We start from the raw sequence: 25783 nt of genomic DNA on the forward strand, positions 1-25783 counted from the left end.
CGCAGTGTTCAATTGGTCTCATCACGGGCAAACAGACACAGCGCGTCCACCGACCGGGTCTAGATGCGAAAACAATCTATGTACGAATATGTTTCTGCTTTGCTGATCACGGTTTGTCGGGACGGGAATGGCACGAGGCGGGCAAGGATGGTTTGGGGTTCTGGTTCATGGCGACTCCAAGCGTGCCACTCACAGCGACGTTTGGGCTCAGAAAATGAGCCCTGAAGTGTGGTGGATTTGGGGAAAATGTTGGAGAAAGTGGGTTTGTGGGGCAACTGTAATCGGCCCGGCGGCATCGGTCACGGTTGATTCCAGGCTCGCCCAGTCTGGGGTGCGGGGAAAACAGGCGACAGGCCCCGGCTTGCTGGCAAAAGTCGAAGCAACCCCCGAAGCGGCAGGAGGAAGTTACAATGGCCCACCAACGGCCATGCAGTGACGGCATCGTCAGCCAAAACTGCCGTCTTCGGCAGTCTTCTTCGTTTGCGAGTCCACCATCGCCCGGCCGAGGCACCACAAGCGCGCCTATCACGTCAAGGAAAACCGTTGCCTTCGGGTGCGTCCACTGCAGCGTCGGATTCGAGACTCGATCTTTTCTTCCGGCGCATCAACGAAGCCTTTCCCCATGATTGGCGGGATCCGCAGTCCGGGGCGACCCCAGACGCCCACGCTCACCCATGATCGGGGTGGTCGGGGTCGTCGGGGCCTTCGACAGGTAACGCACAAATGAAGTGTTCCATCGAGACATGGGAGCATCCAGATCCTAGGCATGCCATGTAACGTCCCCGGATTTAGAGGGGTCCGTTCCTGTTCTTTTCGAACCCGGCCCATGCCCGCGGCTGGATCCACGGTAAGCTCTGGGGACAAATAAAAGGCAGAGTCGGCCAAGTCGACGATCTGGGGAGCCGGCGGTCGATGTTCTCAATTCCTCCCGAAGGACTCGTCTCAGTCAGCTCGCAGGCCGATGGTGAAAGACAGCGAGTCGACATCCTAACCTACCTAGGTATTCGCGGTCATTAGTTGATACCGTTTGATCAATCAGATCCGTGATTGTCGTGTGCTGGTCGACCAAACGCCAACGCTTGCGACGAAAGCCGAAATTAGGCACGATGAAGTTGCCTACCATCTACAATGTCCAGCTCGTGGCCATCATCGCGACCCTCGGTGGCGCGCTGTGAGTTCTCTCCCACCCTCCGAATTGCGCCCGATTGGATCATAACGGCACCAAATAAACGTCTCGGGAGCTACCTACTGACCGATCACCTGATTGTCTCTAGGTTTGGCTTCGACATTTCCTCCATGTCGGCCATCGTGGTGACCGACCAATACATCGAGTACTTCAACAACCCATCCGGCGTTATCCAAGGTGCCATTGGTTCTGCCCTCGCGGCCGGTTCTGTCGTTGGTTCTGCCGTTGCCGGTCCGCTGTCTGACAAGATCGGTCGTCGCGACTCCATCATGTTCGCTTGCATCTTTTGGCTGATCGGCACTTCGGTTCAGGTGGCCTGCCAGAACTACGGTCAGCTCATCGCCGGCCGTGTGTTGAACGGCTTCACTGTCGGTATCACCTCCGCTCAAGTCCCCGTCTACCTTGCCGAGATCGCCAAGGCCGAGAAGCGTGGTTCTCTCGTCATTATCCAGCAGCTGGCCATCGAGTTCGGTATCCTGATCATGTACTTCATCGGCTACGGCTGTGCCTCCATCGAGGGCACCGCTTCGTTCCGGACCGCCTGGGGCACCCAGTTCATTCCGTGCGTCTTCCTCATGATCGGCCTGCCTTTTCTCCCGCGATCCCCCAGATGGCTTGCCAAGGTGGGCCGTGACAAGGAGGCTATCGAGACGCTGGCCAACATCCAGGCCAACGGCAACGTTGATGACCCGCTCGTCATTGCCGAGTGGGAGGAAATCCGCACTGTCATGCAGGCCGAGAGGGAGGCTGGCAAGGGCTGGAGGAAGTTCTTCAAGAACGGCATGTGGAAGCGCACCCTGGCCGGCACGTCGGTCCAGGCATGGCAGGTACGTTGCTCGACGCCGTCTCGCATGAATCCTCGCTAACTCGTACAACCACAGCAACTTGCCGGCGCCAACGTCATCGTCTACTATCTGACCTACATTGCCCAAATGGCTGGCCTTACCGGTGACGTCGCCATGGTGACCTCCGGTATTCAATACGCCGTGTTCATCATCTTCACTGGTGTCATGTGGTAAGTTTCTCCCTCTGCGATGGCTGAGCGATGGCCAAGGCGCAGGCAATTACTAACAACAACCCCAGGATCTTCATCGACAAGACCGGCCGCCGCACCCTGCTCGTCTGGGGCGCCATCGGCATGGCCTTCTGCCACCTGGTCGTCGGCGGCGTCATGGGCGCGCACAGCACCTACCACCCCGAGGGCGTCGGCAACCCGCCCAACGCGAACATCGTCATTGCCGTCACCCCGGGCGCGCCCGCCAACACCGTCATCACCTTCTCGTACCTCCTGATCGTGGTCTACGCCCTGACGCTTGCCCCTGTGTGCTGGATCTACGCCGCCGAGGTGTGGTCGCTGGGCACGCGCGCCACGGGTATGTCGGTGGCGGCCATGAGCAACTGGGTCTTCAACTTCGCCCTCGGCATGTTCACCCCGCCGGCCTTCGTCAACATCACCTGGAGGCTGTTCATCATCTTTGGCGTGCTCTGCGTCGCCGCCGCTATCTGGTTCTGGCTGCTGTGCCCCGAGACCTGCGGCAAGACCCTCGAGGAGGTCGAGCTCATGTTCTCCAGCGACGCCCCCTACGCGTGGAAGACCAAGAAGGGCGAGTCGCGCCTGACCGCCGAGATCGAGGCCGTCGCCGCCCGCCAGCAAAAGGGCGAGGGCGAGGTGGCCGTTCCCTCAGTCGACAGGGAGGAGAAGGTCTAAGGGGAGGAGTTGTTTGTATTCTGGGAGTGGATTTGAAATTGCTTTGTTAGAAATGGGTTGGGGATTGGCGTGGACGGGGTGTGCCTTGTTAGTAATGAGTAACAGAACTTTACAGTTGGCTGTCTTTGAGACTGGACATAGAGCCCCATGAACCATATCCTCCCGGACCTTCAGGTTTCCATCCCTCGTGAGATTCACCGGAAGTTTATCCAGTCCAAGTCGAGCAGATATGACACGAAGAATTGTAACCTGGGATATTGATTCTAGCCTCGTTGTATCAACAATAAAGCTCGGCGGGCGCCCATTATATTCCACTGGCCCTGCCACCCCCAAACCCCTTACATGGAAGTCCATATACCAACACAACTTGCCCAACTCCAACCCAACCCCCACCCCTGACAACCTCCCTACTCCATATATTCCAACCCCTGATACCTCTCCACCGCCTCCTCACTCATCCCACTAATCACCAAGATCCCCCCCTCCACCACCGTCAACACGCCATGCTCCTCCCTCCACCCATAATTATTCCTGCCATCCACCTCGCGGGCCTTCTCCTCCGCGATCTGCTCCGCGCAGTTCTCTGACAAGCCATAAACCACCGCCAGGGCGTGGGGCGCGTCCAGCGTCATCTCGGTGTCGCGCGCGAGGTGCGGCCGGCACGCCGTGTCGAAGGTCTGCCAGCACGGCGCCGGCGGGTAGTAGCCCAGCGCGAGCTCCGGGTCGTAGCGCGGGGAGCAGCGCTTTTGGATGTGGTGGTGGGACTCCCGGGCCCTGGAGGAGGGGGTGGCGGTGGTGAGGGTGAAGGTGAGGGTCGTGGCGAGGAGGGTTGGGAGGTGCATTTTGATGGTGGGCTGGTTGGTGGTTTGTTCTTGTTTTGTTTGGGAGGCGTGTTCTGTGCTGGCTTTGGGAGCGTTTCGCCGGGGGGAGAGTCTGCGGTTGGTGGCTCGGCTCGGGGATGAGAGCTTGACAACACAGATGGCGGTGACGGCTGTTGACAGCGAAGAGCAGTCAGACCCATCTTATAAGCTTGGGGCCTTGGACACGTCGAACCAACCAGGGATGCGTGCCGCAATCCCAAAATAGAAGCATGTGCCATATCCGGGGAATGAATTGCCACCTCCTTCCGGGCCCCGCTGCGCCCATACAACGCCGTCTTCTTCTTTGGGTGGACGGTTAGTACGGATGACAGATTACTCAATGTTTCTTCATCAGGGTTGCAGCTACCGTTCGGGTAATGACTGGCAAAAGCTTGGCTGTTACCTCGTATGCGTCTGACATCGAAATACGAGCTCCTCAGCTCCTTCGGGGACTCGGCTGAAAGGCCATTGGAAGTGCTTAAGTACCTCACGGTCAACTGGAAGCTCGTAGATCTTGATTATGGACAGCGTCCCAGCCCAGATGGTGACACGCAATTCCCCCATCGACCAAGGCGGACCAAAGAATTGAAGGAAGCACAGGCTCACACTCCACTTCTTAAAGGACCAACGCCTCGTCACTGTACCGATCATGCATTGGGGCACGAACCGAAATCAACTGTTGACTAACTGGGTTTTGGGTTTCCCAGGTGAAGACAGATGTTCTGTTATGAATCACACCCCGGCGTAACCATCTCCTCATTCTGCGGGCTCTAGGCTGCTTGTACTGGGAGTTTCGCCCCCCCAGCTCGCAGCCGTTTACACACAAAGCTCCTGACCCCATCATCCTCCAACTCATCGACGTCGATAGTCCTACCATCCTTGAAAACGTCCTCCATAAATTCCTCGATAAAAGCGTCCTTCCCTGTAAAGAGCTCCCAGATAGAAATTGCCAAGGCATACTCATCGTCGATAACCGTAGGCGGCGGTCTACGGTAAGGATAACCCCGGCTCGGAGCCAAATACCGGTGACTCATAAACCCTTCCCAACCCTCAGCCTTCTCATCGGCGATCAGCCGAGCAGAGTCGAAGTCGCACAGACGCAGTTTACCATCGCGACACCGTAGGAAGTTGGCAGGCTTGATATCGCCGTGGACGATACCGAATTCGCTACTGTGAAGCCGCTCGACCAGGCCGACCATCTCTTGCATCACCGCCGCGCGCTGCTCGGCCGGGACGACCTTGAAGTCGAAAGGGGTCGCAAGCTCCATGACGAGTCCCGACGGTACTAACACCCCCGCCCCTCTCCCACAGGACGCGGCTAAGGGGGGCGATGGAACAGTCGCCGGCCGCTGTCATCAAGTCGACCTCGCGCTGGCTGGCGTCGCGTTTATATGCGAACCCCGCGGCGCATTTGTACACGTACCCGCTCCCGCCGAGTCCGAGGAACTCGAGGTTCTTTTTAAGTAACATGTTGTGCTTGGTTGTAATTGTTGGTGGAAGAGGTGAGCCTGGAAATGGGAGTATAGGCAGATGCCGCGGGTTCCAGCCTTGTACTTGGCTGGAGGGGCTTCCAATGGCGGTCGGCTCACCATCATCTCCTTTGTTGGACAAGAAGAAACCAGAGTCGTCGACGAGGCCGCCGCCGCCTGTCATGATATCCGATCCTCCGAGGATCAAGCGCGGGTTCTGCCCGACCACGGTCTGTTCATTCTTTCCTGGTGGGGCATTGGGTGTTTCGCTCTGGGACTGGCTCTCCGCTCCGGCCGTTGGAAGGGCTGATGCCACTGGATCGATCGGGCCCAGGGCCGTTGCTCCTTGCGGTCCGTCGGGGACCGGGGCTGGTTTCCGGTTCGGCTCCATCTTCATCCTCGGACTCTTTCTTATTTTGAAATCTTGAGCAAGTTGAGGTGTCAGTTGGGGCTAGGTAAATGAGAGGACTCGAGAAATTACCTGGAGCTGAATTACCGTGCTCAATCACCGTTGTATTTGTGGTGGCCGGTTGTCCTGAAACTTGGGCGGGTCAAAGAGTGACAAAGACTCAAAGGCAGCGGCACCAGGTCGGCGAGATACACAACGACCGCATTCAGCGCGGCGACCGCCTACTACTCGGCGAGCGAATTTCATGGGTTGATTGTAATCCGTACTTCGTATGATGCGCGCCACCGCATGTAATAATGGAAAGCTCCCGTCGGCAGGTTGGTGTGAGTTGAGGTGGTCATTCCATTTGCCAGTTTTAAAAACAACCCATCAACCTGCAGTTATCCTGCCGTGTTTTTCCCGAGCCCGCCAACGCATCATGGACACATTCTCCAATGCGTGTACTGGCGCGGACACGGCAATTTGTATACATGCTTCCGCTGCAGTTTGCCCGCGGGTAGCAACTACCTAGGTAGGTACCTGGGCAATGAGGGACCTACCCAGCAGCAACTGGCCAACCACTGCGAGGGTCAGAATTTCGGGTGCGAGGGCGTGTAAAACTTGGTGAGTAATTATTTCTCTTCGTCTACGTTTTCTTAATTATTAAGTGCCTGCCTTTTCCCCAACCGTTGTGGTCCTTCATCCCATCTCCTTTCCCCATCGTCGGGCCTGCTGCCACTGCTAGAAACTGTACAGTTGTGGACTTGATTGCAGATAAATACCTGAATCATCAACCCAATTTTCCCTTCCTCGGAACAGGCATCCACCCGCCGCCACAATGTGTTGGTATTACAGCCAACCCTTTTCGCAATGTAAGGCATCCCCGAGACACCGATACCAACAACAAGGCCAGTGCGACGCCTCCAGAACTACAGGTATATGGTGCCATCAGATGATGGAAGCAATCACCGGGCAGGTTTCCTACTCTGTAATTCCCTGCCCCACCTGCACCTGCACGAGGTACCGCAAAATGCGATAGACCTCTCAGGTAAGTTTCACGCCGCCTTAGTTGATGTCTCGGTGGTTGGTGATGGCTAATCTTAATGAAGGGAAGATGGCCACTCGTCGATGGAGGGCTTTGTGCTAGTGGTGGTCGGGGTGGACGGAGGATGCGATCATCATGTGTTAGTTCTGCGGCCGGATAGGTGACTTGGACCGCTTGGCTATAGGGAGTCCGGGATCGATCGACCTCTGCTGCTCCAAACCCCGTTGCATCTTGGTCACGGTGCCGAAACAGGGCCTTTTCGCGGTTCATGATCCCGTTCCATAGGGGGTCAATCACCCAAGAACCTGTTCCCCAATTGACCTTTCGGACTCCGAGCTTGAACGAGAAGCCAGAACGCGCCGGTGCTGCAGTGGCCTACCAGTATTAAATCACGCGAACATCGATTCGATTCCACGTATTCAGAGATCATGATCTCGAGCGACCATCAGCAAAGTGAAAATAAATATGCTATGGTTAGGCTCAAGGCCGTAATCCAGCGGATAAAACCGGCATGCAAAGTCTGAGAAACGAATAAAGTACACATCGCCAACTTGCTTCCAAGTCCCTTGTAAGAACCCACAACACGCTTGCTTCTCCATTCCATAGCCGCTCGAGTACATCTCAGCCAAAACCGGACGGCGCTGGTTTACATATTCACAAAGCTTTCTGCCCGTAGACGACGATACTGCAACGCATTAGTGTCAGTTCTCCAGATTTGCCCGTCTCCAGCTCCGGACAGACTCACAGGCGGAACCTGACGCGGAGGCCCAGGTTCCTGAGGTCCTGAGCGGTACTTTCGCGTAAAGAATTCGCCTGTTCGACAGACCAGTTCAAACCGCGCGTGAAAGGCAGGAGGGTGAGTCCGTGGAGACTCTCGATGGTGTTTTGGAGAGCTCTCCTGCCTGTCCTACTGTCAGAAGCCGCCAACATTCGCACGCCCCCCTCACCGCGCTCTGCTTACCCATATATTTCCCCCTCCGGCTTTGCGGCCAAATACCCAGCGGCCACGAATGCTCCTGTCGCGACACGTTTTGGAATCCAGCAAGGCGCATTTGCTGCTGGTAATCCCTGCTGCAGTTCAGGTTGACACCGAGCGCCCGTGAAGCCTCTACGAGCCCGATATTCCAGCGGTACAGCGCGCTTTCCCTCGGGATGCTGCCGTGAACTGAGGTTATGGGGTACAGAAAGTCAACCATCTCGAGCCAGCCGCCCGGCTGGATGTTTCTAAATTCATGCAACGGTGAACATTGATCAACCCAGTCAGCAGAGATTCGGGTATGGTGCTCACTGGTATGCCTGGCCGAAGAATTTGGGCCAGTTCGTGATGGAACCCGCCAAGAAGCGCGCGTAGATGAGGTCAAACTGAACACGGTACTCCCAGTCCATGTCCAGGTCATGCTCATTGAAGTAGGCGTTCGGGGGCTTGCTGTGGATTGTAAATTAATGGTTTAAATAGGTGGCACATGGCAGGCCTTGGAGGCAGGCCTGGGTTTGGGGCGTGAGCTTACGGATCAGGTGCCCAGGGGCTGATATCAACACCAAGGACCTAAAAGTCGTTAACACAAACCCCAGTCTACGAAACTGGCGAGGGGACCGACTCTGGCGTCTGGGTTCTCCTCAGCTAGAGATAGACGGTTAGCAGTCTTCGTCCCCCCCGGGCTGTTCTTTGAGTTCTACTTGCCAACCTGCACCGTCCAGATGCCCGTCCCGCAGCTAGCGTCAAGGACATTTCTCAGGGGCGCATCCACGCCGGCCGGGCACGAATACAACCGGTAGTCCAGCGCAGACGTCACTAGGTCGTGCTGGAGATTCATACGGCGGAACTCGACCTGTCATGATGCTGGTTAGCAAGAGGAAGCTACAAAACCGGGCAATGCGACAAAGCTTGGTACCTCATCGTTTGGTACGAAGTATGCTAGCCCCAGTTGGCAGTCAGTCATCACATCCAGTCTTTCCTAGATCGGGTGCCATACGTTTGTAACCATCAATATTGGCACCGCCAGTCTCATCTCGGTAGGCGTGGTAAGTGCGCCCATACAGGAGTCGGTGATCCTGGGTTGTCCCGTTAGCAGCGGCACCAAATCCACATGAGATCGGAGCCCATACTAGATCAGCGGCATTGTCTTGCCCAACGCCGCCCTGCAGTTAGGTGTCTTAGTCCATGCTCGCGCTTTGCTTCATTCTAGCCGCAGGTTACGGCCGCCACTCACGTCGGAATCGGAGACCCGGTTGCTGGAGCTTGCATCGGCAGCGACCGCAGCCGACCCATTACCATTTGTTGGAAGTTGGGGAACAGGCGTAGGACCATGGCCATTTATTCCAAGTTGGTGGCCGGCCGCAGGGTTAGCCGGAGGGTTGATGGGCGCGGTTCCTTGGGAGCTGGCCATGATAATCGTTGGTTTCTTAACTGGTGATAACGTAGTCTGCTAGCTGTGCCTCGGCCGTTGGAGTGATGTTTTATGAAGACACGGGGATATCTCTAAAGGAATTAAACAAGTCAAAGCAACGCGAGTGGAGTGGATGACAAAAGTTGGTAACGCACCCTCAAAAAGCAATCCTTTGGGGGTGCGGTCACCCCCTTGCAGGACTTGGGTGGCAGCAAGTGTCAACGGGCATGCGAGGGGATTAATCTCCTGGGAAGGAGCTATTGAAAAGCCGTTCCCTGGTAATGACATCTTTCAGATTCCGAAGAGCCACCCAGACCACGAACGGGAAGGTGAGACATGCCATGAAGAGATATGCCCGATAGCTCACCGTGGTTGTGATTGTCTATCTGCCTAAATACCTATTTTGTCTACACCGTGTCCAGCCCGCCTTTTACGCCCGCTTCCACCTCAACAGCGTAAACGAGTGCTTCCCAAACGTGTACTTGCCCTTTCCATCCCATGAACTCTCCTTAATACCCACTTTCTGTGCCCCATCGGTGTTCGTAACGCTGACGTTATCCCCGGAGACAACATAAACCTCAACCTTGTCCGCTTGAAGGCCATCCAGCGCGACCTCATAGTCATTCTCCTCGTGCACGTTTGCCACAGCAAGGTTAACGAAGCCATCGTCGCCCACCGTCGCGCTGCAGTCCAGGTACGGCGTCTCAATCGCCGCCCGGATCCACCGCGGCTTAGTTTGGCCGCCGTACTCGGGTGCCTTGACGTTGAGCGCGATGGTGTGGCCACGCATGTACTTGCTGAACAGCAGCAGCGGCCACCAGATGGTCTGCTTGACCAGGCCGTCCTTAGTGGTCATGAGGGGCGAGATGACGTTGACCGACTGCGCGATGTTGGCCATGCCGACGTCCTTGGCCTGGCGGATGAAGGCGTTCAGCCAGACGGCCACGGCCAGCGCGTCCGACAGGGTGTACTTCTCCTCGGCCCCTTCCTCGCCGGGCGCCCTGATCGGGTCCCACACGTTCCACTCGTCGAAGCAGATCTTCTGCCTGGGGACAGTCTCGGGCACCTTGTTCTCGATGCGGGCGAGGTCGATGAGCGACGAGGCCATCTTGATGGCGTGCTCCGCCGCGCGGGGGGCGGTGGCGTTGGGGAGGTGCTCGTTGGAGGCCGTGTAGATGTGGATGCTGTGCATGTCGATGAGCGATTTGGTGGTGCTCTCGGTGCCCAAGCCGTGGACATCCCACTTGACGCACTCCTTGAGCACATAGTAGTCCCACGAGGAGAAGCCCGTCTCGCCGCATAGGATCAGCGTGATGCTCGGGTCAAGCAGCTTGAGTGCCTTGGCCCATTGGTACGCCTTCTTGGCGTAGTCTTCTTTGGTCATCTGCTCGACCTGCCATGCGCCCCAGCATTCGTTTCCGAGCGCCCAGTATTTGACCTAAGCAAAGGTTAATGAATGCTGCCATCGAAACGGACTCGGAGAGAGTTACTTACATTGTATGGCTTCTCGCGGCCATTCTTCCGCCGCATGTTGGCATAGTATGTGTTGCGATCTGAGTTGCAGTACTCAAGCCACCCGAGAGCTACGCCAGATGTTAGTCCTTACCGACACTATCGAAGGTTGGGGTGCATGAAGCTTACCTTCAGCGAGGGTTCCCGTGCCCATGTTGAGGCAAATGTACGGCTCGGTCCCAACCACCTCGCACCATTTCATGAACTCGTCCGTCCCAAATTCGTTGGTCTCAGTTCCAATCCATGCCAGCTCCGGTCTATTCAGGGGTTAGTAAACAAAACGACATCATCCATCGGGGGTAAAGGGAAGAGGGAGGATTACCTGCTGGGCCTGTTTTCTCTTGGGCCAACACCGTCCAGCCAGTTATAGGTGGCACAGAAGTTGCCCCCGGGGTACCGTACGACAGGGACGTTCAACTCCTTGAAGGCATCGATGACGTCCTTCCGGAAGCCATTCTCATCCGACAGGGGGTTGCCGGGGTCGTAGATACCGCCGTAGATGCATCTTCCCATGTGTCTAGGGTGTGTGAGTGAGGTTACTGTCCTAATAAGCTGGATTAAGGGGGGCGCTAGGCCTCTTACTCTGTAAAACCGCCATAGATGTTGTCATCGATCTTTGCGATTTTGTTGGAGGGGTGAATGCTGATAGACGAGGTCTCCCCCTCCTCTATTCTTGTGAAAGTGGCCATGATGAATATCTCAACTGACGTAACTCCGGTATACAGAATTGATTGAGGCTCTGTTGATGACACCGAAGTCAAAGGTAATTTATTCGACACCCAAGTTTGCGGGAGGGCACATCCCTCTGGCCGTAGCGGAGACGGCTTGACTCCTCACGCGTGGGCCGTGATGCCGAAAACGTTGGGGCCTTCACGCCGCGAGCCTGTGGCACCTGATTCGTGCGCATAACTGATCCCGACTGCCGGTCGTGCGGCGTGCCCAGCCCCTAGCCGGATCGGGAACGATACCCGGATATTGTCCCCGCGTAGGATGCCACGCGGGGACAAGAGAATACCCACCAGTAGCCTTCGGCCGATCACACCCCAGGACGCAGGCCCAAACAAGTCCCGCCGCGCGGGGAATCGGGGCAACTGGACGCGGAGCTAGGTCTGGACTGGCAACGCACCGGGACCATGATGGAGCCTCCAACGCTCGGAATGCGGAGAGATGGTTGGCGAAGTGGAGGTGATGGAACATTCCGGGGAAATCTGCAGCTCGATAGGTGCGCTACGTAGTATTCGTGCTTGGAAGTCCACCAGCACGTGTCACGGCTTTCACCGCAGCACCGAATGTTCCTGGAACTCGAACACGGGCGTTCCAGGGTCTCGGTCTAGTTTCCACGCGACACGAGGCCATCGGGGGAGCAGTGCAGGAGAGCCGCATACGGTCTTGGGTGGAAGTATAAAGTGCTGCAGATCTCCTCGTGTGGGGTTTATTTCCGTCATGTTACTTCCCGCCTTTAGACGAAGGGTCGAGACGTGATACACGGAAGGCACTTTGAACATCCCCCACGATGGCCCTCTCCCCCAAGTGGTACCAGTTCCTAGTGGGCGTTTTCGCCTCACTCGGGTCCCTGCTGTACGGTTACGACTTGGGTGTTATTGCCCAGGTCATTGCCGCACAGTCGTTCAAAACCAAGTTCAACCCCAGCAACAATGAGGAGTACGTCCACCAAGACACCCATGTTTAAATGTCATGATTGGACCAGGGTGGCTAATGTTGTCTGCAGAGCAGCAGTCGTATCCGTCTTCACAGGCGGTGCCTTCTTTGGTGCCGCGGCCGCCGGCCCCATGGGTGACAGGCTCGGCCGTCGCTGGACAATCTTGCTCGGCGCCCTCGTCTTTTGCCTGGGAGGTGCCCTGCAGACAGGAGCTCAGGCTCTCTCGTACCTCTACGCTGGACGGGCCATCGCTGGTGTCGGGGTTGGCGTTCTCTGCATGATCGTCCCTCTATATCAGGCCGAACTCGCGCACCCCAGCATCCGCGGTCGAGTCACCGCTCTGCAGCAGTTCATGCTTGGTATTGGTGCTTTGGCGGCGGCCTGGATTTCTTACGGTAGGCCCTGAGTTCCCTTTTCTTGTCACTACCGAACCCTGGCTATGTACCTGGTACTGACCGTATTCTCGCAGGCACTTATGTCGGTTTTGCCCCCACGAACGACGGGCAATGGCGGACCTCACTCGGTATCCAGGTCGTCCCCGCTGTCTTCCTCGCCGCCCTCATTCTCCTCTTTCCCGAGTCTCCGCGCTGGCTCATCGACCACGACAAGCCCGAACTCGGCCTACAGACGCTGGCCAAGCTGCACGCCCACGGTGACACCACCGATGCCTGGGTGCAGGCCGAGTACCAGCAGATCCGAGAGGCCGTCGCTTTCGATCGCGCGAACGAAGCCAAGTCGTACGCGGAGCTGTTCAAAGACAAATCCTGCTTCCGGCGTCTCGTGCTGGCTTGTGCACTCCAGGGTGGTGCCCAGATGACGGGTGTTTCCGCGATCCAGTACTACTCAGTCACCATCTACGGCCTCATGGGGATCGAGGGCGACGACACGCTCCAGTACCAAGCCATCTCATCCATCCTCGCGCTGGTGGCACAGGCACTCTGCATGCTGTTCATCGACAAGTTCGGGCGGCGCTGGCCGCTCATCTTTGGCAATCTCGGCAACTGCGTCACCTTCATCATCGCCACCATCTTGCTGGCCAAGTTTCCCCCTGGGGCCAACGACAACCAGGCGGCAGCGTGGGGCTTCATCGTGGTCACCTGGGTGTACAACTTCAGCTTCAGCGCGACGTGCGGCCCCCTGTCCTGGATCATCCCGGCCGAGGTGTTCGATACCAAGACGCGGTCCAAGGGCGTGTCCATCGCGACCATGACCTCGTTCGCGCTCAACACCATGATTGGGCAGATCACCGGGCCGGCCATGAAGACGGTCGGGCACCGCTACTATATCCTGTTTGTCATTTGCAACTTCACCAACGCCCTGTTCTTCTGGGCTTTCCTCCCCGAGACGGCTCGTCGCCCGCTCGAGGAGATGAACCGGCTGTTCACGGACGCGCCCCTGTTTGTGCCAACCATGGACCGGAAGGACTGGGCGGCCAACGACCTCGAGCGTCGTGTTGAGGAGGTCAAGGCCAAGCAGGAGTCGGTGCACGTGGGATAAGCTAATGGCAGCGGAGTCGGTGTTTTCATTACTCGTACATCTGCTTGTATCTCTAGACCCTGATCTGCTAGTTCTCTAGAAATATTAGTAGTCTGTAAGATTTCTCTCGTAGTACACTATTCACTGTTTCTGATCTAGAACAATGCACATGAGTGAGTATGTGAATCACTGGAATCTCAATGCAACAGCCGTGTCCAAATAGACATTCGTGATCGATCCTAAACAATAAATAACCACCCTCGTAATATATTACAGTCCCAACGCCAATAGATCACCCACTGGCCGATGGACGGAAACGGACCCCCCAAAACCACAAGAAAAACAAGGACGAAAGAAACGGGTATGTATAGCAAGATCACGGAATAGGCACACTTCCCATAACCACCCACTCTCCCCTTTCCACATCCAACCACACCTCCACCACGCTCCCCTCCCTCTGAAAGTAGCACCTCGTATCCTCCGACGCCGCCTCCAGCGCCACCGGCACCTCAGCCGCATTATACTCCGACGTGGCCATGTTCAGACACGCGATATCCGTATCCTTATCCGCACCGCGCAGCGCCTCAGGCTTGGCCATCGTCCAGCCCGCCATCAACGCCTCGGGTGACGACAGCACGTTGATGTTAGCGTCGGCATCGAGGTACAGCACCGTCGTGTCGACGCGCTGCAGGGTGTCGCCCGGGCGGGCGATCGAGAAGGCGGCGATGGGCGCCCGCTTGGGTAGGGTGATGTCCGGGAGGGTGGTCGGCCAGGGTTGGTGGAAGCCGGCCGGGCGGTCGGGCGAGTCGAGCTGCGTGATGGATACGGCGAGTTTGTCGGCCGGTGTCTGGTAGAAGATGGCGTAGCCGGCTTCGACGGCGATCATACTGTAGTTGGTTGGTGTGGGTGCGGTGGCTAGGTGTGAGGAGGTGAGGGCAGTAATGTTGAGTTCGAGGGTGGCCCAATTTGCGGTCGGCTTGTAATTGCCCTCGATGCCGTTACATAGGCTGCAGAGCATATTGCGGTTATAGCCCACGTACCAGAGCTCTATCTGCGGCTGTGAGGGGTGTTAAAAGAGCAGTACAATGGCCGCGAGACTATGTATAAGACTAACCTCATACCCACTGCCCCAGAGAATGGTAGATACCCCCAGAAGCGTGGCGGCTCTAGCACTCGAGTTGAAGTCAACGGACGATGTCCAGCACGCCGAGTCGTTGCCCGGCGAGCGAAGGCTGGAGTCGCACTGCGAAAACCGCAGCCCGCCCTGCAGGTCTTGGAAGAAGAGGTCAATTTCCGCGCTGCCGTCGCGCTTTCTCCAGCCAGTTACGCTCAGCCCCGAGCCCTGCCGGATCAATTGCGGCCGCGTCGTGGTGTTGGGCGCCGTGTTACCGGCATTTCCCGACCCCCCTGAGTCACCCCCGGACTCGCCCACCGGGACAGCGTGGTATGTGCGGGCGAGGCTTGAGGTATATCGGGCTCGGTGTTTTGTTCATGAGAATGGCGTCATTCAGTAGCACCGGTTTAGTGGTTGAGGTCATGTTGTTGAGGTTCGTTCTTTCATGTTGACCATCGCCACGGCGTTGCCCAGCACCCGCTGGCTACAAAAAGCCCAACATCTCAACTCTCAAGCAAAAACTGAATGAAAGAAATCGGGCAAAACGAATAAATAAAATAAATTGGGTAAACGACACATAATTTGCCTGAACACAGCTTAGGGCTTCGAGGTGGCTTTCGTTTCGCTCCTTCAGTCGAGGCTTGGTCGAAGTTTACTCGAAGTTCGGCCGTGTTTGCGCATTTGGGGGTGGGGGTTGTTCCCAGGAGATGAGGGAAAGGGGTTCACGATATTTGGGGTCGCATTATAGACTACCTTGTAGGTTTGGTCAATTTCCTCGACATTGCCGCACGTGCGATGAGAGACCACACCTGCTGGTAGAAAGCGCAACCAGCAGAAATGCGTCATCAATTGAGTGCCACTTGACCTCCGTCTCGGGCATGTTTGTGTCGGGCCAATGCTAGCCGAAAACACAGCTGCTTTGCGGCCCTCGGGTTGCACCGCCTCTCGGAGTCAGCTCGACCCGAAAGGTGGGCGTCTGGGCAGTGCATCGTGGACGCGCGGTTCATCTGAGCTTGACGGTGTATTTGAGCCAAAAGAATGCATGCAAAGTACCTTGGTGAAAACTACCCGATTATTGGTTTTCAATTTACCTCCAAAACCGAGTTGGGTGCTTGGCGCTTTTCATCGGTTTGACCGCTTACTCCAGCGGGCGGGGTACCTGGGGTTATTCGTGCTGCAAAGCACTTCAGTTCAGCGGGAGCTCGCCACGGCACAGCCCGATTCTCTCGGGTAGATTCGCCTCCCCTCCCGTTTTCGCAGGGTCCATGCATGCTACATGACACTATCAATCCGTCCTTGCAGCACATGGACGATGTAGTCGCACATGCTAACGGACGGCTTGTCGGTGGATTACGTCTCCTCACCATCTCTTGCCCCCGGCTGGGGGAAGCACGGGACTTGAGACGAACATGAAACAAAGCTGGGGCAGCAACTTGGCCAACAAAAGAATCCAAGGTCCCCCAGGCAGCGCTCGCTTTGTTTGATATTCGTACACAATCGCATTTTAACACCATCGCTGCCATTTTTCCCTTCCACCGGTTTCCTGGATGCCATAATCTACCAACCACAGGCTTTTGTCATTTCCCAAGTCGGTCATTAATCCATTACAGGTACCCAGGTTACCATACCACCAATTATACATTCAAACTTGAAATCCTGTGACTGGACTCGTACATCATTTCACCCACCTACCATACCATAATCAAGTCGCCATCATGGACACGAAAACCGTTTCCTCGCGCCTACGGGAGCTGGTCAAGGTACGCAGTTCTGAATCCTAACCCCTCACTCCCAAACTCCCCTCTAATCCGTGTCGCCCTCATCTAGTTCCTCGGCTCCGTCAAAGGCGATCTCGCCAACGTAACAGGGCCACCCTCCCTCCTCGCGCCCTCCTCCGTCGTCGAAGTCGGCCACTGCTGGGCCCAGCGCCCCTCCGTTTTCGCCGCTCCCGCCCTCGAACCCAACCCCGAGAAGCGCGCCCTGCTAGTCCTGCGCTGGTTCCTCATCGCCCTGCGCAGCCAGCTCTACGTCGGCGTCGACGATACCCCGCCGGGCAACACCATTCCTGCTACCCCCACAGCAATCCCCCCCACAAGCAAGCCGACAACACCCCCAACCGCAGCCAAATCCATCCGCAAACCGCTCAACGCCTTCCTCGGCGAGCTCTTCCTCGCCAGCTGGACCGACGAGTCCGCCAAGTGCACGGCCGAGCTCGTCGCCGAGCAGGTATCGCACCACCCGCCCATCACGGCCATGCACGTGGCCGACCGCGCCCACGGCGTGCGCGCCGACGGCTACGCCCGCGTCGAGATGACCTTCAACGGCGCCGTCAACATCCGCCAGGTCGGGCACGCTACCTTTCGTGTTGAGAGGTATGATGAGGATTACCTTGTGCCGCTGCCGGATGTGAAGGTGAGGGGGTTTTTGTCGGGGTGTCTGTACCCCGAGATTGCGGGGACGTACCACATTGTGGGGAGTAATGGGCTCGTGTCGGAGGTGCGGTTCTGGGGGGAGGGTCTCCTTCGCGGGAAGCGGAATTCGTTTGAGGCACGCGTGTTTCGGAAGGAGGATGTGCAGCGGAAGAAGCCCATTTATGAGGTGGCTGGGGCTTGGAATGAGGGGTGGACGGTGAAGGACTGCAGGACGGGGGAGGTATTGGAGGTGTACGAGCTGAAGGCACCCGAAAACGACCCCGTGCCGATGGACATCGAACCCGTCGAGGCGCAGGACCCGTTCGAGTCGCGCCGGGCCTGGGATGGCGTGCTGCAGGGGCTACGGAGCGGGGATGTGCGGCAGGTGGTGGCCGAGAAGACCAAGATCGAGCAGGCGCAGCGGCAGATGCGGGCGAGCGAGGTCGCGAAGGGGACGCCGTGGGAGCCGCTGTTCTTCCGGTCACGCCAGGCCGAGGACCACCATGTGTTTCACCGTTTGTCGGAGGGCCTGGGCTGGCAACTGCACCATGATAGGACCAAGGGAGTGTGGAGGGTGGACGACGAGAAGGTGACAAAGCCGCAGCGGCCGTTCAGGGGCGAACTTACGCCCTTCGGGTACTGATCATGTGTATTTTGATAAGTTTTGTGCATAGCGCTGGAGTTGGGGTTTTATCTTCGAAGGATATGGCGTTGATTTTACATATTATCTAGGTATTGAGATGACATTTTCGACATTCATGTGATGGTATACCTATTTCTGACATCAAGGAGCTCTAACCATGTCCTGCCCTTTGAGACGATGTTATCCCCGAAGAGGAAAGGTGCCGGATAATTATAGATCGGGAACGCCAGAAAAGGAAGGGGACTCATCCTTGGCTTGGCATCCGCTGACTGTCCCGCCGCTTTCCGACGACAATTAGGTTTGTTGGCCTCCTGAAACCGGGAACAAAGCGACCAAGGGTTTGGAATCGCCCATCTGATCCAGAGATCCGTGACCCTGAGTAGTTCGCGGCAGAACCAACACCAAAACCAAAATTGGAAATCCCCAGAACCCTTTCTCTCCGCATTAGTTGTCTCCTCAGCGTCAGCCGTGAGAAGTGCCGCACGGGAACCATCGGCCGAGAATTCCGAGGCTCGGGCCGGTTCCAGGGACCAATAAATATTCCCAGCTCGCTGTCTTAACTCACATCTTATGATACGCAAAAGACATTATTCACGTTTTTCCTCGTAACCTTTGACGGGAGTTCACAGGCCTTGACCCGGCCGGCAGGAGGGATAATATCGGCGGACGAACCAGGTAGACCTGGACCGGAACCGCGTGGGCTATGAAAGGGCGCCAGGTTGTGTCAGGGCTTCCGGGTTACCTGTCCCGGAAAACACCCAGGTTCCAGGCTAGTCGGTGGCCATCTCAGCAGCTAAGGCATTCAACCGGTGGTCCATCTCATGGCGGAACATCATCGTCGAGGGGAAATGGGAGTATGAGTTGGGGCACGGCGGCAGTGGCTGGTACCGTGGGTGTCGTCGGGTTTGGAGGCGGTGTCTTCTTCACCAAAAAAGGGCGCAATGAGGCCAAGGTGGTAGAAGTCACTCCAGAGACCACGCCGAGTAGGCCACCTTACGCCAACCATACGGAAATGCTGCAAGCCGCGGAGGAAATCGCCAAGTCCTTAGGGGAAGACGCGGTCACCTACGACAACGACGTGCTCGAACACCACGGCCATTCAGAGTGGTCGACCTCTAACTCGCCCGGACGTGCTGTCGCGGTTGTCTACCCCAAGTCCACCGAGGACGTATCGGCGATCGCCCGGATCTGCCACCGCCGCAACGTGCCCATGGTGCCCTTCGGAGCAGGATCCAGCGTGGAGGGCAACTTCTCACAGCCCCACTCCGGCATCTGCATCGACTTCTCCTTCATGGATCAGATTGTCGCGTTCCACCCCGATGACATGGACGTGGTCGTGCAGCCGGGAGTCAACTGGATGGACCTCAACAAGCGCATCGCCAGCAGCGGCCTGTTCGCACCCATGGACCCCTCACCGACCGCCACCGTCGGCGGCATGGTCTCGACCAACTGCTCCGGTACCAACGCCTTCCGCTACGGCACCATGAAGGACTGGGTCCTCAACCTCACCGTGGTCCTCGCCGACGGGTCCGTCATCAAAACCCGGCGGCGCCCGCGGAAGACCTCGGCCGGGTACAACCTGACGGGCCTTTTCGTCGGTGCGGAGGGCACCCTGGGGATGGTGACAGAAGCCACACTCAAACTAGCGCCCATCCCACAGGACACCAGCGTGGCGGTGGTATCCTTCCCCTCCATCCACGCAGCCGCCGCCGCAGCCACCACACTCATCCGCTCCGGCATCCCGCTGGCAGCACTCGAGATCATGGACGAGCAGCAGATGGCGATCCTCAACGCGCACGGCAGCGCCACAGTGCGCAAGCGGCACTGGGCCGAGCAGCCAACGCTCTTCCTCAAGTTCTCGGGCACCACCGCGGCCGTGCAATCCGACGCGGCGCGCACCGCCGCCTTAATCCAGCAATCCGTCGGCGACAGCGGTAGCAGCACCTTCCACGTCGCCGGCTCACGGCAGGAGGAAGCGGACCTCTGGGCGGCGCGCAAGGAGTCACTCTTCACGATGACAAGCACGCGGCCGGCGGGGTACGAGATGTGGTCGACCGACGTGGCGGTGCCGGTGTCGCGGCTGGCCGAGATGATCGCGTGGTCGCAGGCCGAGTGCGGGAAGCTGGGCATCTTCTCGTCCGTGATCGGGCATGTCGGGGACGGGAATTTCCACGTCGCCATGATCTATGATCCGCGCGATGCGGTGCAGAAGGCTGCTGTGGCTGGGTGTGTGCATCGTATGATGGGTAAGGCGCTCGAGTTGGAGGGGACGGTTAGTGGGGAGCATGCGATTGGGATTGGGAAAAAGGACTGTCTGCGTGACGAGCTTGGAGAGGAGACTATTGGGGTGATGAGGGCGCTCAAGCGGGCCGTGGATCCAAAGGGGGTGATGAATCCGGGCAAGGTGTTTGACTAAAGTGGTTGTTTTGATACGGGGAAAGGGGGTTGTGTTGACTGCCCTGCCTTGGCAACTGCTAGGTCAAGGGAACTAACCACATGCTCGGCAACAATGCTAGAGTTATGAGGAACCAATACAATAGACGGGGACGAGCAATGAACGAAATGTGCCTCGGTACCTTCGGGTGTGCCCTTTGGCTAGACATCATACCACGGTTTCTCGTGTGGGACGTTCAGGGGGCTAATGCAACACCACAGGGCGATGGGGAGCACTACGGTGTAGAACGATGAAAGAAGTCGTATTAGGTATCGATACACCGTGAAATGCTGTTGTCCAAAGAGGGAACCTCGACTTAAGCCCCAAATCGGGAGCCAGTTGGGTAACCAGGGCCGAAACCCAGGCCGGGGGCACTTCACTCCGCGCTTGCCCCATCCCCCAATACCTCCTTCGCCATCGCCCGGCCCGCCGCCCTCCCCGAGAAGATGCAACCACCCAAGAACGTCCCCTCCAGCGAGCTATACCCATGCACACCGCCACCGCCGAACCCAGCGGCTTCGCCCGCCGCGTACAAACCCGGAAACGGTGTCCCATCTGCCCGCATGGCGTTGCTGTCCAGGTTCGTCTCGATTCCACCCAGGCTCTTCCTCGTTAGCAGGTTCATCCTCACCGCAATCAGCGGGCCGTGGTTCTGGACGTCCAACAGGCGGTGCGGCGCGGCAATGCGGCTCCTCCTATCGGGCCAGTATGTGCGGGCGCTGTGGATCAGCATCGCCTGGGCGTCCTTGGAGTACGTGTTGTCGAACTGGCCGTCGCGGCTTTCGACCACCTCTAGCACCTCGGCGTAGTCGAGCTTCGGGGCTCCGGGGACAGCGGCAATCAGTTCGTTCATCCCCTTGACCAGGTCTTCAAGATTGTCACGGACAACAAAGTCCGCGCCGTGCTTAACAAAGTTCTGAACGGGGATAGTCCCCTTGGAGCTGAAGATGCGCTGGGTCAGGAGCTGCCAGATCGATTTCCCGGTCACGTCGGGATTCTGCTCGGACCCAGACAGGGCGAACTCGCGCGCCACGATCGACTGGTCGGCAATAAACCATGTGTAGTCGTAGCCGGTGCTGCAAATATGCTTAAGGGTTGCCAGCGTGTCGCAGCCAGGGAAGAGGAAGGGAGGCAGGCGCTTGCCAGTAGCGTCGAGCCAAAGAGACGAGGGAGCGGGGAGCACGCGAATGCCGTGCCCGGGCCAGATGGGATCCCAGTTGGCGAGTCCCTCAGTGTAGTGCCACATCCTGTCGCGGTTGATGATATTGGCCCCAGCGGTCTCGGTGATGTCGATCATGCGACCGTCAACATGCGCGGGCACGCCGACGACAAAGGTGTTCGGGATTTTTGGTCCCAGGCGGTCGACAGGCCAGCAGGCCTTGACCTTTTCGACATCGCCGCCGATGCCACCGGAGGAAACCAGCACGGCAGCACCACGGATCTCGAACTCTCCGACCACGGTCCTGGACGACTTGACCCCTCGCGCGGATTCATCCGCCTCCAACACCCGTCCCTTGACGCCGACTGCGCGCCCCGTCTTCTCGTCGATGACCACCTCATCAACCATATGGCGGTGCTTGAACTCGACGATCCCCTTTTTCTCAGCCTCCTTCACGGGCTCGGCAAATACACGCACAACCTCCGGTCCCGTCCCCCACGTCGTGTGGAAGCGCGGTACCGAGTTGCCGTGCCCATCCGCCCTCCCATCCCCGCGCTCGGCCCAGCCGACGTTCATTAGGAACCCTATCCCGCGGGCCTTGACGTAGTTCTCCATCTCGTCGGCGGCAAAGTCGACAAAGGCCTTGGCCCACTTGCGCGGCCAATAGTCCTCCTTCTCGCGGTCGAAGCGGGCCGAGCCGAACCAGTCGCGCATGGCCAGCTCGCGCGTGTCCTTGATGCCCATGCGGCGCTGCTCGGCTGAGTTTACGCAGAAAATCCCGCCTAGCGACCAGAAGGCCTGGCCGCCCAGGTTTGCTGCATTTTCCTGGTCAAGGACGATCGTCGGGACGTTTTGTTGGGAGAGCTCGAAGGCGGCGACGAGACCCGCGAGACCTGCGCCGACGATAATGACGGGTTTCTTTTCGGTGTCGGACGTCATCTTGGTTCAATTCGATGTTCGAGCGGAAGAGAGGTAGGGCAGCGATTAGAGCGACCGTGGTGGATGACGGATGGAAGGATTGCTGCTTTGGTGATTGGGGTCAGCTGTGGGAATGGTTAACTGGGTTGGGAAGCTTCAAAGGACAAACCTCTCTGTCATCATCGTTGTCACGGCGGCTGACGGTGGTGAGATGACCGACCACGGCAGCAGCGAGGAGCCAAGCCGTACCCATCCATTCCTGGGTGCCTCGGTTCCCATGGTGCGTTGTTCATTGTGCTGCGACTTCCCCGCGTGCAAGTGGTTGGAGTTGCCCGGTTCGGGAACAAAAGCCGGGGTGCATGGGGCCCGGGCATGTGCTCACTTTGCGCAACCCCCTAAGACCCCTCATGGACCCCTACGACTTGCGCAACCACCACCACCGGGATCCGACCCCGCACCACCGACCCCAAACTCCAGCTCTGCAGCGCGCCTCACACACCTGGACCCAATCATTGATAGGGGCATGAAGCCCAATCGATTAAATGCTGTTGCCTCGCTGACGAGCAGCGTTCCGCGAGTGGCCCTGCATCGCCCTGCCATGGCGCGGGGCTGTGCCTCAATCTGCTCGTCGGGTCCGAACCGGAGCCTCGTCTCGTCCAAGTCCTAGCCATGGGCATTTTGTGACCTGACAACCTGAACCGGTTAATTCGTTGCTTTATGCCTTCAATAACGCCGGAAGTTGACCTCGAATGGACCCCCTTAGCATCACTGCAGGCGCCGTTTCCCTCGCCGCCAACGTCCTCCGGTCCGCAGCATTTGTCAAGGAAGCCGTCGACCAGTTCCGAGACGCCCCTGCGCTCGCCCGCGACATCGAACATGAGATCAAAGTCGTTCAGGCCGCTTTGCGCCAAGTAGAGGCCGCCCTCCAGCGCGACCCGCAAGCCATCAAGCGCCTTTCCCTCGACGATGTCTTCGAGCTCTCGGTCGAAGGCTGCTGGGATACCCTGCAAGACATCACACACGAGTTCGAGACCTTGTTTGGCCGCCATGATTGGAGGCTCAGGGTTGCGGTCTGGTGGAATTCCGGGGACATACGCCGTTTGCTGGGGAGGCTAGAGACGAAGAAGGGAAGCCTGATGCTCCTAGTTCAGGCATTGAGCTTGTGAGTTCAGTTGACCTTGCCAGTTCGCACATAACCCTGGCGCATGCTGACAGGAGGCCCTTCGTCACCCTAGACACTCTGTCCAGGAAATGCAAGAGTTGCTGCAGGAAAACATGAGGACGCTTGACATCGCTAGGCTTGGTTTGGACGACATGGTCCCTTCCTACCCCGCCTACACGGCGAAAGAACTAGACTCAACGGCGTCCGGCATCGATTCTGGGGATAGCATGCTGGGGGATCGTGACTCGGTGGTCAGCAACACACGTTTTATTTTCGACGATATTTGTTTTGACAGCAAGCCGTACCGCCACACCGTGGCGAGGGTCTCGGCAAAAGAGCGATATCACCACAAGAGAGGGGAGGGGAGCTCATCAGCCGGTGCCCCCCGTTCAACTCCCGGTAGAGAGGCTGAGGCCGAGGCCGAGCCCGACATGGGAACGTTGCGCAAAACCGAGCCGCGTATCCAACCGAACGGGGTTACTCCCGAAGAACACGAGGCCGTCGTCATGAAGTTACGAGAAGCAGAGGCGTTGATCCGCATTCTACAGGGCCGCGTGCAGCCACCAGGGACAGTGTTAAAAGAGCAACAAACGTCAGAGGGTCCAAACGAACGTAGAGGCACCGACGTTGAGCCATACATCGTCCCCGAGATACCGGCCACCGATGAATCACGTCGCAGGACAACCCGACGCGCAGACGGCGCACGAGACCTCTTACTCGAAAAGAAAGTGGCACAAGCTAGGCCTAAAGCCACTATCAAATCTGCTGGGAAAACATCTAGTGTCATTAACCAACGTTCCGTGCTGCCGGACGGGTTACCAGTGGCTGCCGGATCGACCCGTGGCCCAAGTCGGTCCCGTGCAACGCCCTCCAACAAGGAAGTTGAGCTCTTGATCGAGTATTTTAAGGAGGGCAAACACGACAACTCAAAGCCTTCGATAAAAGTCCATTCCACCCCAAGCGACGAGGGAAAGCCTCAGCGAATCATTGTGACCAACCTCTGTAACGGGACAGCTCGCATACTCGATGCAGACACGGGTAGAGATGTCACTTCGATCTGCACCCCCGATATAGAGACTCAGGATGCGCCAACAGCGACAGGCCCCACAGCGAAGGGCGCACCGCTTTTCGACCACCCGCGCCCATTACCTGGGCCAGAATCACTCCTCAGTCAAGCAAGGGCCCGTTCAGCAATCGCTCGCACAACCAACCCTATTTTCGGCCACGGAGCATCTGGAATGTCGGGGAGTGGACACGGGAACCGTACCGAGCCGGGCAAAATGACCGACATGGCAGAATCATGGTCAGCCCTGGGTCAATTACATGGACCACAAACAGTCGTAGCACGCCACAAAGTACCACACGGTTCAGGAGGTCTACAAGCACGTATTGTACCGGAATCGAATTCCCTTGACCTTTGGCAAGCGCCACAGGAACCGGTCGTGAACCATAACACAGAGCAACCGACACCTGAGGATCGGGAGGAGGTGAATGAGGTATTTCGACACATTGTACCCCCGGCCCGGCCCAATCATCCCCTACCTCTGCTAATAGAAGACGAGCTCCGAGGTTCTGATATCGACAGGACCAAACAAACAAATGGGAGACCAATCGCAAATCAACGGCCATATCTCAGTGATGACCCCCGGCCCCTAGGCATGGACGTTCAGCGGGCAATTGGCACGACCATGGAAAACACTGTTCGCAGTGTTGATGCGTCGGCTGTACCAACGGGGAGCGGCACTCATCCCTACCCGCAACCACGACGCCCTTTCCAAGCTAGGGTGGTGAAGGAAGATGAGAAGGCCAAGAAACAGTCGGTGTTCATCCGTGCGTTCAAGGGACTGGGTAGTAGATCCAACAAGGAACTGGCGGGGCTTGAGGAGACGCTGATGCAGCTGCTTATCGAGGTGGAGCAACTGAAATCCGGGGAAAATGGTGTGGTCAAGGCTAGGTAGCCTTGCCACGGGAAATCATTTGGCTTGTTCTTGGATTTCGGGTTCTAGACATCGATCCCCGGGCCACTGTCTTACTGCTTCGCAATGGTCACCAGCAAACAGTGTAACTCCGGAGCACGCAGCTGTTAGGGAACTAAGACTGGGTTGCATGTGTTTGTATACGGTAACTACCTTGCCTAGATTTGTGCCCAATTCGAGCAGGTACCTTATGTTGTGGTTATTTTTCACTGATTTACGAAACTTAGGGCAGCGACAACTTAATGTAACACCTCACGCACTAGGGAGCGCCGGGT

General features: G+C 57.6%; 11 protein-coding genes across 11 annotated transcripts; 5 read left to right on the forward strand and 6 right to left on the reverse strand.

Moving 5' to 3' along the window:
- Positions 1-1106: 1106 nt before the first annotated feature.
- On the forward strand, positions 1107-2894 carry B0H64DRAFT_440027 (general substrate transporter; the record flags this gene model as incomplete). The annotated part of the gene is made up of 4 exons (XM_062806459.1): positions 1107-1171; positions 1275-2013; positions 2068-2201; positions 2270-2894. 4 exons carry the CDS (start codon positions 1107-1109, stop codon positions 2892-2894), a joined length of 1563 nt encoding a protein of 520 aa, XP_062663183.1.
- Positions 2895-3301: 407 nt separating this feature from the next.
- B0H64DRAFT_371984 (uncharacterized protein) lies at positions 3302-3736 on the reverse strand (the record flags this gene model as incomplete). The annotated part of the gene is made up of 1 exon (XM_062802201.1): positions 3302-3736. The coding sequence occupies one exon, from the start codon at positions 3734-3736 to the stop codon at positions 3302-3304; it is 435 nt and encodes a 144-aa protein (XP_062663184.1).
- Positions 3737-4426: 690 nt separating this feature from the next.
- B0H64DRAFT_371985 (kinase-like domain-containing protein) lies at positions 4427-5614 on the reverse strand (the record flags this gene model as incomplete). Its single annotated transcript, XM_062802202.1, has 5 exons — positions 4427-4441; positions 4579-4992; positions 5045-5129; positions 5178-5262; positions 5344-5614. 5 exons carry the CDS (start codon positions 5612-5614, stop codon positions 4427-4429), a joined length of 870 nt encoding a protein of 289 aa, XP_062663185.1.
- A 1656-nt stretch (positions 5615-7270) lies between these two features.
- B0H64DRAFT_455806 (S-adenosyl-L-methionine-dependent methyltransferase) lies at positions 7271-9043 on the reverse strand (the record flags this gene model as incomplete). Its single annotated transcript, XM_062807321.1, has 11 exons — positions 7271-7341; positions 7402-7558; positions 7618-7880; positions 7945-8082; positions 8165-8202; positions 8251-8277; positions 8342-8485; positions 8549-8571; positions 8630-8708; positions 8763-8795; positions 8867-9043. The coding sequence occupies 11 exons, from the start codon at positions 9041-9043 to the stop codon at positions 7311-7313; spliced, it is 1110 nt and encodes a 369-aa protein (XP_062663186.1). The 3' UTR covers positions 7271-7310.
- Positions 9044-9396: 353 nt separating this feature from the next.
- On the reverse strand, positions 9397-11395 carry B0H64DRAFT_337767 (glycoside hydrolase family 51 protein). Its single transcript, XM_062801169.1, has 5 exons — positions 11138-11395; positions 10878-11072; positions 10685-10812; positions 10538-10626; positions 9397-10481 (listed from the first exon to the last, which is right to left on the reverse strand). Exons 1-5 carry the CDS (start codon positions 11242-11244, stop codon positions 9474-9476), a joined length of 1527 nt encoding a protein of 508 aa, XP_062663187.1. The 5' UTR covers positions 11245-11395; the 3' UTR covers positions 9397-9473.
- A 229-nt stretch (positions 11396-11624) lies between these two features.
- On the forward strand, positions 11625-13821 carry B0H64DRAFT_337772 (general substrate transporter). The gene is made up of 3 exons (XM_062801170.1): positions 11625-12217; positions 12285-12610; positions 12685-13821. Exons 1-3 carry the CDS (start codon positions 12069-12071, stop codon positions 13710-13712), a joined length of 1503 nt encoding a protein of 500 aa, XP_062663188.1. The 5' UTR covers positions 11625-12068; the 3' UTR covers positions 13713-13821.
- A 65-nt stretch (positions 13822-13886) lies between these two features.
- Positions 13887-14828, reverse strand: B0H64DRAFT_389264 (uncharacterized protein). The gene has a single exon (XM_062803328.1). The coding sequence runs from the start codon at positions 14707-14709 to the stop codon at positions 14068-14070; it is 642 nt and encodes a 213-aa protein (XP_062663189.1). The 5' UTR covers positions 14710-14828; the 3' UTR covers positions 13887-14067.
- Positions 14829-16424: 1596 nt separating this feature from the next.
- On the forward strand, positions 16425-17979 carry B0H64DRAFT_103422 (uncharacterized protein). The gene is made up of 2 exons (XM_062797696.1): positions 16425-16565; positions 16633-17979. The coding sequence occupies exons 1-2, from the start codon at positions 16521-16523 to the stop codon at positions 17857-17859; spliced, it is 1272 nt and encodes a 423-aa protein (XP_062663190.1). The 5' UTR covers positions 16425-16520; the 3' UTR covers positions 17860-17979.
- Positions 17980-18871: 892 nt separating this feature from the next.
- B0H64DRAFT_317500 (uncharacterized protein) lies at positions 18872-20275 on the forward strand (the record flags this gene model as incomplete). Its single annotated transcript, XM_062800337.1, has 1 exon — positions 18872-20275. The coding sequence occupies one exon, from the start codon at positions 18872-18874 to the stop codon at positions 20273-20275; it is 1404 nt and encodes a 467-aa protein (XP_062663191.1).
- Positions 20276-20435: 160 nt separating this feature from the next.
- On the reverse strand, positions 20436-22732 carry B0H64DRAFT_337780 (FAD binding domain-containing protein). Its single transcript, XM_062801171.1, has 2 exons — positions 22540-22732; positions 20436-22476 (listed from the first exon to the last, which is right to left on the reverse strand). Exon 2 carries the CDS (start codon positions 22389-22391, stop codon positions 20670-20672), a length of 1722 nt encoding a protein of 573 aa, XP_062663192.1. The 5' UTR covers positions 22392-22476; positions 22540-22732; the 3' UTR covers positions 20436-20669.
- Positions 22733-22818: 86 nt separating this feature from the next.
- Positions 22819-25742, forward strand: B0H64DRAFT_337782 (uncharacterized protein). Its single transcript, XM_062801172.1, has 3 exons — positions 22819-23532; positions 23606-24780; positions 24916-25742. The coding sequence occupies exons 1-3, from the start codon at positions 23120-23122 to the stop codon at positions 25488-25490; spliced, it is 2163 nt and encodes a 720-aa protein (XP_062663193.1). The 5' UTR covers positions 22819-23119; the 3' UTR covers positions 25491-25742.
- Positions 25743-25783: the final 41 nt, after the last annotated feature.

This window comes from Chaetomium fimeti (assembly GCF_033439085.1).
Source record: "Chaetomium fimeti strain CBS 168.71 chromosome Unknown B0H64scaffold_2, whole genome shotgun sequence".
Taxonomy (NCBI): domain Eukaryota; kingdom Fungi; phylum Ascomycota; class Sordariomycetes; order Sordariales; family Chaetomiaceae; genus Chaetomium; species Chaetomium fimeti.